The sequence below is a fragment of the Castor canadensis genome, chromosome 7 (assembly GCF_047511655.1).
Source record: "Castor canadensis chromosome 7, mCasCan1.hap1v2, whole genome shotgun sequence".
NCBI lineage: Eukaryota > Metazoa > Chordata > Mammalia > Rodentia > Castoridae > Castor > Castor canadensis.
Window position 1 is genome coordinate 145,887,930 of NC_133392.1, and position 14,393 is coordinate 145,902,322.

A 14,393-nucleotide genomic window follows, 5' to 3' on the forward strand; every position below is an offset into this window, starting at 1 on the left:
GGATTTAATGAGTTCATATATGTGAAGTATTTAGAAGGTGAATACACATAAAGCTGTCCCCAAAATTTCACCAACCATGTCGTGTAACTCTCATGATAAAGCCATAGAAGAGGAAACACGAGGCTGAAAGTATGTCTAGCTCAGTGGGGGAGCACTTGCTTAGCATGAGCAAGGCCTTGCAGTCTATCCTCAGCATGGAAAAGGAAAGGGGAGTGCCCGCATTCTGTGGATAAGAAAACCAAGGCCACACACAACTAGCGAAGCTGAGTCCTTGGGCCGTTTGTGTCAGAGCCCACATGCTGGAAAGACCTGTCTCGTACCCAGTCCTGACGGCTCTTCACTGCCAGTGTTAAGGGACAGCCCCACCAGCGCAGATAGGAGGATGTGGCAGGCAGCTGGGAGCACTTGAAACTGTTGGCAAGGTGTCCTCTGTGACTGGGGTGTGTGGCATGGGTGTGGATGTATTGTGTATGGTGTGGGGAGTATATGCTGTGTGTGTGATATGTGAGTGGGAATGGAGTTTAGGATGTATGTGAGATACATGGCAGATGTGTGTGGAGTATATGATGTGTAAGTGTGTGTTGTGTGTATGATATGTGGGTGTGTGGTCAGTGTGTGCTGTGTAGTTAGCATATGTGTGGTGTATGACTAATGCATGTGTGGCGTGTGATGTGTGGTTAGTGTGTATTTGCTATGTGGAGAGGGTGTATATGCTATGTGTGACTAGTACGTGTGTCATATGTGGTTATCTTGTGTGTTTAGTGTAGGCGTGGTGTGTGGAGGGGTGTGTGTGTAGTGTGACTAGAGTGTAGTGTGTGGTTAGGTGTGGTAGTTAGGTATGGTTAGTGTGTGGTGTGGTTAGTGTGATGGTGAGTGTGTGTGATGTGTGATATGTTTGTATGGTGTGTGGTTAGTGTGGTGTGTGATGAGTGTGTGTGGAGTGGTTATTTTGTGGCATGTGGTTAGTATGTGGTGTGGTTAGGTGTGGTGGTTAGATATGGTTAGTGTGTGGTTAGTGTGTGGTTAGGTGTGGTTAGGTGTGGTTAGTGTGTGGTGTGGTTGGTGTGCAGTGGTGGTTTGTGGTTGGTGTGGTGTGGTTAGTATATGGAGTGGTTAGTGTGTGGTGTGGTTAGTGTGTGGTGTGGTTAGGTGTGGTGGTTAGATATGGTTAGTGTGTGGTTAGTGTGTGGTGTGGTTAGTGTGGCGTGTGGTTAGGTGTGGTTAGTGTGTGGTGATGGTTACTGTAACGTGGTGTGTTTGTGTGTGTGTTACAGTACATGTACACACATTTTCCTGAGGAGAGGGCTCACTGTTTTCCTCAAATTCCCAGAACAACAAAGAGCCCCCCTTTCTGTAAGCTCTGATCTTTTTGGGCAAACAGCAACCTGTGCCAGACATAAACTGCCGTGGGCTTTACGGTGTCTGAGTCAGCCCAGGCTGTCACAAAAACACCGCAGCCAGGTGGCTGATAGCAGCAGACATTTACCCTCACGGTTCTGGAGGCTGATGGTCCAAGATCAAGGTAGCAGTAGAGTCAGCGTCTGGCATAGACAGCCATGTTCTCACGCGCCTCATGTGGCAGAGCAGCGAGGGGTCTCTCGGGCATCTTTTGTAAGGATAGTGATCCCGTTCATGAAACCTCTGTCCTTACAACCTAATAGCCTTCAAAGGCCACCTCGAAACACCCGTGACCTTGGCGATAGGATTTCCACATGCGCACACTAAGGAGACCTTCATCTTGCCGTCGTCTTTTGCCCCAGGCAGGAAGTTTCGGTCAGAAATATGTGACAATTTTGGTTCCAGTAAGAATCATAGTGGCTTCCAGTTGGGCACCCTCTGAGTGGGGACTCAGAAGTCGGGAGCCCCGTGAGGGAGCATGGACAGTGGATGTCCTGGGGTTGTGGGGGGGCGGTATTTCTGCACTGTCCTCACCTCTCTTTGTATGTCTCTCTTTGCTCACCTGACTTCCTCTCTCTTCCTCCTCCTGTCTTTTCCTCCTCACCCAGACATATCAAAGAATGGCACAGGTTCAGCTATGTGTTAGAGCTGTGGAGGGTCACACTGTCCTGTCAGCCCATGAAGAGAGGGTTTTGTCTGTCCACTGTTCACCCAGCATGGGTGCTCAAAAATATTTACTGAATCTGGAAGCCAGGTGTGGTGGTACATGCTTGTAATCTGAGCTCTGGGGAGTCCGAGGCAGGAAAATCATTAGTTCAAGGCCAGCCTTGGCAACATAGTGAGTGAGACCCTTTCTCAAAAAACAAAACAACAAAAAACTATTTGTTCAATTCACATTTGGGGCCCTTTTCTGACAGCACATACCACAAGGGGCCACTGTCATCTACTTTTTCTCCTTTTGACCTTTTCTTCTTCCTCTTCTTTTTTTTTTTTTTTTTTTTTGCCTGGGGCCAGCCTGGACTGAGATTATCCTATTTACAACTCCTGAGTAACTGGGATGACAGGTGTGCACCATGTGCACCATCATGTCCAGTTTATTATCAGTTGAGATTAGGTCTTGCTAACCAAATCTCAATTCTCCCAATCTCATCCTCCAGAGTAGCTGGGTTTATAGGCGTGAGCCATCATGCCTGGCCTGGTCATTAGTGTACTTGCTCTGATTGTCTCTTTTGTGGGGGTGGAGAGGGAGGATTAGCCCAGGACCTTGCCCATGCTAGCCAACTCCTCTACTTACTGAGTCACATCTTCAGTGACTCTGTGCGTCTTTGATACTGCTTCATGCTAAATGAGGTAGGGCAGAGATAGGTGAACAGATTTGTGAGTGGATATATGGAATTTCCCAGTTTTTTCTTTCTTTCTTTTTTTTTTTTTTTTCATTTTCTTTTCTGTGCTGGGGCTTCAACTCAGGTTCTTGCACTAGCTAGGCAGCACTCTACTGCTTGAGCCACTCCATCAGCTCTTTTTCTTTCTTCAGCAGTACTAGGGTGTGAACTCAGGGTCTCGTGATGGCTGGGCAGGTACTCTACCACTTAAGCTGCACCCCCAGCCCTTTCTTGCTTTAGCTGTCTTTTGAGTAGGGTCTCACTTTATGTCTGGGCTGGGCTGGACTTTGGTCCTCCTGTTTACCTTCTGAAGGAGCGGCTGAGATGACAGACACACTCGGCTACACCCAGCTGTTTTATTGATTGAGATGGAATCTTGCTAATTTTTTGCCTGGATTGGCCTTGACCCTCCCTCCTCCCAATCTCTTTCTCCTGAATTGCTAGGATTATAGGCATGAGCCACCACGCCTGACTCCGTTTTCTACTCTTAGGTGGCACTCAACACTCTTCCTTCCACAGACCTGTCTCAAACCACTTCTCTCACACTCCTCAACTTCACCCCACCCCAGACACCCTGCCCCAAATGTGCCATTCTTGTCTGCTGATCTTTTGTGTCTGCTCTTTGTCTGGAATGTGTCACCCTCTTCAGAATGCCTATCTCTGAAGTCTGGCAGAAGTACCCAAGTCTTTTTGGTTTGATTCATTTTGTTATTTTTGAGACAGGGTCTCTCTCTCTCTCTGTCTGTGGCCCATGCTGGCCTGGAACTCTCAATCCTCCTGCCTCAGCCTCCCAAGTTCTGGGATTACAGATGTGCACCACCATGCTCAGCTAAATATCAGGTTCTCTATGACCCAGCCTGACTGGGAAGCAGGTAGCCATCATCCACTGTGCTGCCCTCACCTTGCATACCTTGCTTGGGTACCTCCTTCCCTCTCTTGCAGTCTCATAAAATGCCTGGCTACCCTACCAGATAAGCCATTTGTGGGGACAAGAGCCAAGTCTTGCAGTCTAAAGTCATGGGACCCAGAGGCAGTGGTGTCACTGCCAGCTCAAGAGAGAGGATTAGGTGCAGCTTTTTCCTGCCCTGCATCCAGTTATGTCACCTTAGTAGCTTGAAACTGACTACGGTGGGAATATTTGTGGCACGTAAGCTGACTAATGCTGTATGAATCAGGTCTCCTATAGCACAGCCAGTTTACTGGCACAGCAGTGCAGCTAAAGGCATTCCGTCAACCGGCATACTCCAGATTGAGAAGGCAACACTGCAGTATCCCCCATGAAATCCCCTAAATTAAAGTCAGCTGCTTCTTACTCACATAGCTTTAGGTGGACTTCTTTTTCTGTACACACTGCTATTGGTTAGGCGCCAGCTCCTGTATGTAACACAACAGAATTTAAACATTAGTGTACCCCAGAATTACTTGGGGACATTGGTAAAAATGCACATTCCTGGGCCTGCCAGGATTTCAGATTTGCAGGAATCTGCTTTTTTTTTCCCCCAAGAAGTCTGATGAGTTATAGGACACTAAACTCATTTGGATTTCTGTCGCCTCTGTGCTCCAAGGTTTAAGGAGCCAGGACGGACAGCAGAAATGAAACTGGTTAGCCAGTACCAGGTCCTTGCCTTCACATGGCCCTCAGCCATCCTCCTTCCCCCACACCAACTCTCCATTGGCACTGTGTCCAGTCTAAGTGTCTCCTCTCTGCCCTCCTAGGGCAGAGGCTTCACAGGAGTCCAAGGGACAGATTGGGGGCAGGGAAGGGCCTGGATGGTGCAGACATTGCTACAATGGGAGATGGGAGGCTGGGTTCTGTGGGAATGACCAGAAAAAGCCATCTACAGCGCATAACCACAGGGAGTCCAGGAGCCACAGGGGCCTGTGGTTGGGGGTGGCCAGCAAGTCATGGATACCTAAGTCAAGGTGCCCATGAGGCAGAGCAGGCTGGGCAGTGATCACAACTGGAATAGCCCCTGGGTCAAGTCCAGACTAGAAGGATGGGGATGTATAGAGACCAGATGGGTGGTGGTCACATCAGTTACCATGGGAAGGTTCTGTTCAGGTCAAGGTCCTGGCAGGCAGGGCAAGTGCCAGGTCTGAAGGAATGACACCCCAGTGCTAATCTGGGAGCTCAGCTGTTTGCCTGACTCTCTCCTGAACACACCCAGCTGACCTTGGCCCAACCAGAGTCTCCAGGTTTGACCTTCCAACCAGGGAAGTGGGGACTGTTCGGGTACAACCTTTTCCCAGCTGGGGCCAGACCAAGGCTCCTTCTCCACTCAGCATGTTCCCTCCTTTGTGTAGGTTCTAGACATGGGGCATGGGACTGAGACCCTAGGCTCCCCAGTCCTAAGGGCAAGACTCATTTCTCTCCAGGAAATGGCCAGTGACGAACTGAGGGAGTTGAGGAATGCCATGACCCAGGAGGCCATCCGTGAGCACCAGATGGCCAAGACCAGCGGCACCACCACTGACCTCTTCCAGTGCAGCAAGTGCAAGAAGAAGAACTGTACCTATAACCAGGTAGGGGCAACGCAGAGGGCCTGTGCTGGAGGTGGCTGCAGGGCCACAGAGGCAGAAAGCCAGAGAAGGGATTCGGGAGGAGCCTGAGGAGAAAGGATGAAACTGTTCCAGGCTGCAGAGGGAAGGGCAGGTCTTGGCACACCACCATGGTGTGGTGCCTCTTGGCTTCTAGAAAACGTTCTCAGCATGCAAGCAGCCAGTAGTGTGTTCATGAGGCTGGGCCAGTGTGTCCAGTCTGCCTTGAAGTGAGACTCAGAGCCACACTCAAGGCTGTGCCGCGCTGTGTCCTCCTGAAAGACTGCAAGGCACAGAACCTCTGGGGAATCATAAATGGTTGAAAGGAACTTAGCAATGTGAAGTCCAGCTCCCTCATATATACACAGGGAAACTGAGGCCTAGAGGGGACAGGTGAGCTTTGCTCAAGGTGGCAGAGCAGGCCAGTAGCAGGGAGAGTAATTAAACTCAGATCCTAGCTTTTCTGCTTTAATCCAGCCAGCTTGATAAATGAGGCTGAGGTAGGCTCAGAGACCTAGGGGTGAAGGCTGTGGTGACTCTGGCCGGGGAGCCACCAAAGGGGGAGCCACCAAAGGCTGCAGAGGGCCCTGTTAAAACGAGAGTGGCCTTCTGCTACTCTCTTCCCCTGGAGCACCAATATTCTTGGGTTCTAACTGGTGCCTAGGCATTCTAGACTCTCTTCTTTCCACTGTTTGCTCAGCAAGCAAGATTTATCAAGAGCACTGGCTGGCGGAGTGGCTCAAGTGGTAGAGGGCCTGCCTAGCAAGTGTAAGGTCCTGAGTTCAAACCCCAGTACCACCAAAAAAAAAAAAAAAAAGCACCTTGCCCTCAGTGTCCTTTGGCTATAGTAGAAATGCTGTCATCCTCGCTGTTCTAGAGGAATCTGGATTGAGTTTGTGTGACTCCTGTGCTCTCCCAGGCACACTTCCGTGTGGAGTGATATGCTTTATGAGCGACTCTTCTCTCTCTCAGGTGCAGACACGCAGTGCTGATGAGCCTATGACCACCTTTGTCTTATGTAATGAATGTGGGAATCGCTGGAAGGTCTGTATGTCTCTATCTTTCTCCCTCCCCATCATCCACAGACCCTCTCATAGACACACACATGAGAAGTAATATCCACAGCCTGGAAGGCAGGGCTGGGGGGTTATCACCAGCCTGTACACATTAGGCCTGCAGAGCCAAGTCAGTGTCCGGTGGTTTCTGGGGAGGCGAGGGGAGGGCATCACCTGGGGTGGGGCTGCAGCCGCAGTTTATCACAGGATGGGCAGCGCTGTCAGCTACACACGGATGGAATCGGCTTCCTGAGCTCTAGGGGGGAGGAAAAACAACTGTGTCTTTGGGCCACATCTCTTTGCAAAGTGCTTCTGCAGATGGCATTTCCCTTGAACCTAGCCCTAGCAGGGGTGAGAGACTGAGCCCAGTTGGAAGGGAGTGTCCCCTAATGATATGAGGCACCCTCCCCTCCTCAGGCAGCACTGGAGAAGCCTGCTACCCAAGGCTGCTAGGTAGTTACCCTGGCTCCTGTGGAGGTGGAGGTTTGGTTTTCAGCCATGGGAGCTAAGCAGAGACCCCTCCCAGAATGCCCCTGCCTGCCAGACCATCTTCTGTGTCACATAGTTAATGTAGTACCCAGTGCCATCTGACTTGCACGTGCATAGGTGATGTCTAGGACCAAGCAGACTTCAGGAATGCCACAGTTGTAAGATACTTAGTGAGGAGCCCAAGACTGGGCCTGACACTGGACCCCTGGCTTTGTCTCCCATCCTGTCCTATCGCTGTGCAATCTTGAGCTTGTCACTCACCTCCCTGAACCTCCATGTCTCTCCCTCGGGATCCGTGTGAGGACTGTCTCTATATCTAGCTACAGAGCCATTCTGAGGACTGGAGAAAGTAACACACACAAAGCATTTATGCCTCTGATACCTCTTACCATATCTCCATCAAATTAGAAAAAGGTGTCCCTTCCGCTAGGCAGACATGGCCTTGTCCCAGGGCAGAGCAAGAACAACATAGACTGAGTTTCAGCCTCAGCTTGCTCCTTGGCCCAAAGAAACTTCTCAAATTCTGTTGCCTCTTTGATTTTTAGTTTTGTTGATGGAAGCACGCACCAAGACAGCAATGAACAAGGTGAAGAAGAACAAAGAAGAAGTGCTAAACCACCTGAACTGAAGGAAAAATAAAAGTTAAAATGAAGAAAAATACTGAACTCTGGATGAAGCGGTAGGGAACAGAGAATTCTTTTGCAAATTAGTGATCAATCATTAATTATGACTGGCTTATAGGTGGAGCCTAATTGGGGTGCAGAGCTAACAATCTGTGTTGACAAGCCTTGTAGAATGAGTGCCAGAGCAGAGGTGTCCCATCTTTGACAATTGGGCTGGAAGACCTTTGCTTTGAGTTCTTTCTTTCTCATCGGAATCTCTGTCTTTTCTGGATTGAAAAATACTAGATCAGAGCTGGGGCTGTAGCTCACTGGTAGAGGATGTGCTTAACAGGCACGAGGTCCTGGGTTCCATCCCCAGGACAAAAAAAAAGAAAAGAAAAAGAAGAAGGAAAATACCAAGTCAGGCACAGTGAAAACCACATGGACACAAATCTTCCCTGACCCCCGAGTTGCACTTGCAGAATTGCAGATCCAGGGTTTGGCTTACAAGACTTCCACACCAGGTAGAAATATCTTCTCTCATCTTTTCCCAAGTGCTCTGCTTTTCCCTGTTCATGGCTGGCAGCAGGATCGTTGAGGACTCTGGACTGGGTCCCTCTGGACAGGGAACAGAGCCTCTAGAGCACAGGCCTTTTGCGTGAAGACTACAGCAGTGCCCCTGACTTACTTACTTCCCGTTGGAGGCCCTGCCTGGGTCTGAGCAGCATGTTCCTCACAGCTCCATTTGTACCTGAGCTTAAGAGGAAGTTTGCAAGAGTTCTATCTCCTACACCCTTCCTCAGGGCAGAGCTTCACATGGTGGGCTGAGACAGAAAGTGCTCAGTCCCTAAATGAAAAGAAGAAATTTAGGACTGGAGTTAGGAATGGAGTGAAGGGAAGAAGAAAGAAAAAGGTTATACTAGACATAAAAAAAAAAAAAAAAAAGAGGAAGTTTGCAGAGCACAGGGGCCTTGTCATGTCTCTCCTGTGATGACATCAGCTTCCTTTTCTATGTTAATAAGGACTTTAGGCAAAGCTGGAAGCTTCTGGAAAAGCCTTGGGAACTGGTCTGGTGGGCCTGCTGTGATTCAGTCTGTGATTGTCCCTGGTCTTCCAGCAGCCCCAAGCTCAGCCTCCTGGACTGTTTCCTCCAATGGCTGCAGCTCAGGAGCGTGTGAACTCCTGGAGTTTGGGCAAGTCACTTAATCTCTGTCATCTATAAAAATGGGAGCAGTACTCCCCCTACCTCCTAAAGTAGCTACAGAGGCTGGTGGATTTCCGTCTGCCTTGGTTTACCCTCAGGATGAACTGTTGGGGTAGTGACAGCCCAAGCTGCTGATCTCCCCTGGTTGTGATCCCCTTTGGAATTGTTCATGTCATCATCTTCCTTCCATCCTTCACATACCTCCACCTGAAGCCTGTAAATAGACCAGGTACCAAAATCTGCCTCCACCTTCAGCTTTTAAACAGTTGGCGTTGGAAGGGGTCCCATGGGAAGACTGGAGGTTCTCACAGAAGGTACAATACCTACACTCTTAAAGGCAGTATAGGACCGAGACCCTGGTCTTCTGCTTCCCTTCACTGTGCTGAACACCTACAAAAGGTCCAGAGTTGGACATAAGCTCAGCCCCCACCATCCAGGAGTCCTTGGCCTAGCTGGGAAAGAAACCATAGGCACAGACTTGCACTCCAGAAAGATGTGCCCTGTGCCGCATCTGACATACGAGTATCACCCACACAGGTGCAGAGGGATGCTACTTAGAAACCCAGGTGCTTCTTAGACCCCACTTTGGGTAAACTCTGGGAATCATGCTAAAGTCCAAAAGCTGATTCAGTGGGGCTGGGGGTGAGGCTAAGATTTTTCATTCTCTCTTTTTTTTTAATTAAAAAAATTTTATTAGCTTGTTATTGTACTGGGGATATATTGTGACATTTACAAAAGTTCTTACAATATATTTTAGATTGACCCCCTCCATTATTCTCCTTTACCCCCCCCCACTTAGAATAATTTCAACAGCTCTCATTTTTCTATTTTCATACGTGAGTACTTAATATTTCCACCATATTCACCTCCCACTCTTTCTTACCAACTCCCAGACAGGAGCTGTTTTACCTTCCTGTCCTTCATTTTTGAAAAATAACTATACAGGGAGTTTCATTATGACATTTCCAAGTGTATATGTATTATATTCCAAACTGATTCATCTCCTCCACTTTTCTCCTTTCTGCCTTAGTCCCCTTCTTATGGTGATTTCAGCAAGTTTAAATATTCTATTTTCATTCTTGTATGTAAAGTACATCAACCATATTCACCTCCTTACTTCCATCTTTTACCCTCCCCCTCCCACTAGATTTTTCATTCTTAACAATGCTTCTGGTCCGTGGACCACACTCTGAGAAGGAAGGGCTTAGAGATCTAGATTTTTCTTGGCACTAGCTAATCCTTCAGTCAAGTGTTTAGAAACCAAAGGCAGAGCAAAGTAGTAACTGCTATTGATCTAATTGCGTTAGTAAAGGGTACTGTGGGGTGAGTTTGAAACGTGGCACCCTGGGGCAATTTTCAGTAGTCACCTTCTACATATCCCTTGTGTTTCCACTCTCGTAGGGATTTGGCGCACAGGGGAGAACCGAGCTCCCTCCTCAACCCTGCTGTTTACAAAGGCGATGAGTCAGATGAAACAGCAAAAGGACAAGTTGGCCCAAGTCCAGATGTCTATAGTGCACATCTACATTCACAAAAAGGCACAGAGAAGTGTACATAGGTCACAGGCAGTGTCATCAGTCGGCAGTAACACCCTCCCAATGGGGCTTCCTGTGTCCACCCTAAATCTGCTGCCATTCATGCCCTTCACGGGGAGGGACCGGAATTGCCTTTTCCAACTTGCAAATCTGATGATGTTACAGTCCCCCTCTCTCCCACCCCCACTTAGAAGCTTCCATTTTTCCCACTACTCCCGGCAGGCCTTGGAGGGCCTGCAGGGCTGATCTCTGCCTGACCCCCACACTTGCTGCAGCCACATTGGGCCCTCAGTTCTTCATAGCAGGCTGTGTGCCTCCTTTCCAAATGCTGTTGGCTGGAATATGTGGCCTAACCCCATCGTCTCCGAGATGAACAGGGAGAATGTTACCATTAACTTCTGCCACCAGGAAGGCTTCCTTTGGAGGGAGGTTGTTCCACTGCAGGAGGGAAAGGATAAGCATAGGTAAGGTGAAACAGAGGAGTGACGTGCTTTGGGGAGGAGGAGGGAAGGTCTCACAGGGATGTTCTGGCCAAAAGACCTTGCAAACAAAACTCCATGCAAGATCCCAGGATTAAGAAGGTATTTTCAAAAGGTTCCAGGAACCCAGAATAGTACATAGAAGAATTTTTCTCTTAATAATCCCATCAAGACTACCAGATCTTGACTGTTAGCCATCCTTTTTCTTTGCCTTAAGACTTAGCTTACCAATTGCTTATTTGGATAGAGCATAGGCTTTTGTTTTGTTCGAGGTCTTGCAACATAGCCCAGGCAGGCCTCAGACTCTCAATCCTCCTGCCTCAGCTGGGATCATCACATCTGGCAAGATTAATATTACCTATTCCTTTTTATCTTTTATTTTTGTTTTTGGCAGTGCTGGGGACGGAACCCAGGGCCTTGCACATGCTAGGGAAGTATTCTGCCACTGAGCTACATCCCCAGCCTTTGACTAGAGTCTAGTCTCTCCCTCATCCAGCCCTTCTCACTGCCATCACCATCAATCTGGACTTTCAGGTTTCTTTTTGCTAGGTCTGGTGCAAAGCCCTGCTACTGGGCTCCCACATTTCAAGCATCCCTCCCGGTCCCATCCGCATCCATCCTGCTTGGGTCTGAGCTTCACCACTACCCCCGCCTCCCTGCCCCCAAGTTGTCCTCAGCACATACCTACTAGCTAGCAAATAAAATTCAAACTCCTTGATTTAATTTCAAAGCTGCCCTCTGCCTATGTTTTGCTTTTGAAGGACCCAGAGGCTTTTATTTCTTTGGTACAGGGCTCCCTCACCCTCTGCCTGTCTTTGGTGGCCCATCTGCCACCAGCCTAGGGAGATATTCGCCCTGTTCTTGCATGCAGGATGACCTTCCCACCTATGGCTGTCTGCTCTGCTTTCTCCACCTACTCAGATCTCACCCATTCTTCAAGGCTCATCTCAGATGCACATCTGCCATCAAGTCTCCAATCCGCACACCTCTGTCTCCCATGATTCTAGCTCACCCTCCCATTGCATTGTACCCTCATGATGGGGATTCCGTTAATATTTCTTTATATCTGCTCATCATTGAGCATTTATTAGGTGGGTATTCGGGGCATACTATGTAATTTATCCATGCTTTTGTTTTTTTAATCTAAAACAGTGGTAATACTGACTCCTAACTGAAAGGGCTGTTGTATTAAGTTCATATAAGGAAAGAATGAGAATCTTGCCTCACACACAGATTGATTGGTAATTACTCCTGCGAGGATTTACGGTGATAATCTCAAATAGCCCTGTGGCCCTTGAGCTAAATCTCTTAGATTCTTTTAAAAATTGTAGTAGCTGGGTATGGCAGTGCATGGATGTAGTCCCAGCTATGCAGGAGGCTGAGGCAGAAGGATCATTTGGTCCCAGGAGCAACATAGCAAGACCCCATCTCAAAAAATAAAATTGTAGTAAAATAGACACAATAAACCGTCTTAACCATTTTAAGTGTACAGTTCAGAAGACTTAAGTACCTCTACATTACTGTGCAACCAATCTCCCAAAAGCTTTCAAACTTGCAAAACTGAACCTCTATTAAGCAGTTCCTAGTTTCCCCTTCCCCCCACTCCCAGCAACCACTGTTGTACTTTATGCCTGTATGAGTTGGTATATATAGTTTTTACAGACTGAGGAACCCAGGGTTCAGAGAGTGATACATTCCTGGGAAGACAGAGGCTGGATTTTAACTAAGGTCCCAGTCTTGCTCTGAGCCACTTTGAAATATGGCTTCACTTCACAGAGCATCTGTGACATGTTTTACCTCCCCTATAATAACAATGGCCACCATGTGCCAAGGCCTTCCTCTGTGTCACTGCCACTTTTAATCCTCACAACATCTCTACAGTCAGGGTGAGGGGTGGTGACTGATTTCCCAGCTTAGTGTTTGCTGTATGGTAGGGCTCAATAATATGGACCCATATGATGTCTTTAAATAGGTTAGCCAATACTAAGTAAGTTTGTGGTACATTTTTAATGTGACTGTCTACAATTTTTGAACATATTCTCTTTGGAGAAAATCAGCAGAGTAGCATGAGGTAAGCCTTCCCAGTCCTCTGTCCTCTGCCCTCCTCCTGCAGAGCCCATCTGCTGTGCTCACCCCAGGCCAGCCCTCGGGCCACCTTGCATCTGAGTCTCATGTCAGCTTTACTCATCCACTGCCAAAGGCAGAGACACACAGGCAGGCAAGCCAGGGATGTGAGACACTGTCCCTGCTTTGCTCCCTCCTCATGCTGCCTCCCAGCATCCTCTTCCCTCCAGACACAACCAATCCTGGCCATCTTGGAACAAGCTCTGTCCTTTCATGCCTCTGTGCCTTCGCACATGCTGTTCTTGGACACTGGAATGCTTTGTTTCCCACCTTCTCCACTTCCAAAACACCTCCAGGCTTTGCAAGTCTGCTCAGATGTCACCTCCTCTGGGAAGCCACCTCCTTCCCCCCAGCTAGGAGTCCGCTCCCTCCTGGGTACAAACTAGCTCACCCTCCACTTGGCACTGCAAGTCAGTGTGTCCCCCATGACCTCAACTCATCACAGCTCCTGGAAGGGTCAAGGGAAGCCCAGGTCACTTCATTTGAAACTGGAAGATGACAAAGCAGGATTACAAATGTGGAGGCATATTTTTTAATGTTTAGCAAATGAATGCTTCGCAGACCAAAAAGTTACAACCCAATTGGGCTGCTCCCAAGATAGTGATAAGATTTATGAAAATACAATAATCTACAGTGCTCCACAGGCGTAGTGGTCTGGCCGTAGGGCACAAGTTTAAGGATATATGAGACTCTTAGATCAAATTGTCTGGTGGATCTGACATAATGTAGATAAAGTCAGAAGCCTGAATTAGACATCCTGGCAAATGGCTTTCCTGACCCCTTTCCCCACTGACAGACTATACAGCTGCCTCTGCACACAGTAGGTGCTCATCATTTGCTGATAGGGCTTTCTGAGTTGTTATTACAAAACTACATACAGTAAGTATTCTTGAGAAATGCTGAAGCCCTGAACAATGGGGCAGGAAGCCACCACCTCCCCCAGTGACCCCAACCCTAGGAGTCCAGCTGACAGCTGGACAGGAAGCCCTTTAGCCACTGTCTTTCCTCCCCTTCTCCCCACTCCACCAGGGATCCCAAGTGCAGTCAGCTTTTCATGGCTCATGGCCTCTCTTCTCCACCCTCCCGAGGACCCCAGGTGAAGAGAGAAGAAAGCACACTTACTCACAAGGAGGCCAGCAGCCAAGCTGGCTCCAGTCATCCTGCCCTGTGGTGGGATGAGGAGTGAAAGGTGCCTGGAGCAGACAAACAAGAACTTAAAGCACTGGAGCAAGGGGGAAGATCTAAGAAAAGTTTTCAAAGTAATCTGCTAGGAAAAGCTTGAAAAAGGAGCCCCTGGGCTGAGGGAATGGGCCCTTGTCTCACCTTAGGCCCAGTCAGAAAACTGCAACTACTCGGCCAGTCTTCACCAACCCCCCTCCTCCTTGCTTCTTGGTTTGGTTATTGTCCTCTGACCCAGAGGTTTCCCTGGGTATGAGGCCTCAACTTGCTGCTCTCTGGTGGCAGCTGGCAGCCCCAAATACCTCTGCTCTACTGGGCTCAACACAGTGTTCACTTGAACCCACCAAACTGGCTGAACTTCCAGTTCTGTCTCCAGCAGAAATACAATGTGAGGGGAAGGTCAACACC

At 48.6% G+C, this 14,393-nt stretch overlaps 1 protein-coding gene and 1 long non-coding RNA gene across 12 annotated transcripts in view; one reads left to right on the forward strand and one right to left on the reverse strand.

Annotated features, from left to right (window-relative positions):
• Tcea3 (transcription elongation factor A3) overlaps positions 1–7,916 on the forward strand; it is a 35,607-nt gene extending 27,691 nt beyond the window's left edge. For all 11 annotated transcript variants that reach the window (XM_074081011.1, XM_074081012.1, XM_074081007.1 and 8 more), the window contains 3 exons: positions 5,157–5,303; positions 6,291–6,362; positions 7,408–7,916. In XM_074081011.1, the coding sequence (XP_073937112.1) occupies positions 5,157–5,303; positions 6,291–6,362; positions 7,408–7,416 (228 nt within the window). In that variant the 3' untranslated portion in view covers positions 7,417–7,916. The remainder of the gene's footprint in view (positions 1–5,156; positions 5,304–6,290; positions 6,363–7,407) is intronic.
• A 111-nt stretch (positions 7,917–8,027) lies between these two features.
• LOC141425013 (uncharacterized) lies at positions 8,028–14,279 on the reverse strand. The gene is made up of 3 exons (XR_012450069.1): positions 14,130–14,279; positions 13,929–13,999; positions 8,028–10,641 (listed from the first exon to the last, which is right to left on the reverse strand). It is a non-coding gene; the product is annotated as an uncharacterized lncRNA (long non-coding RNA).
• Positions 14,280–14,393: the final 114 nt, after the last annotated feature.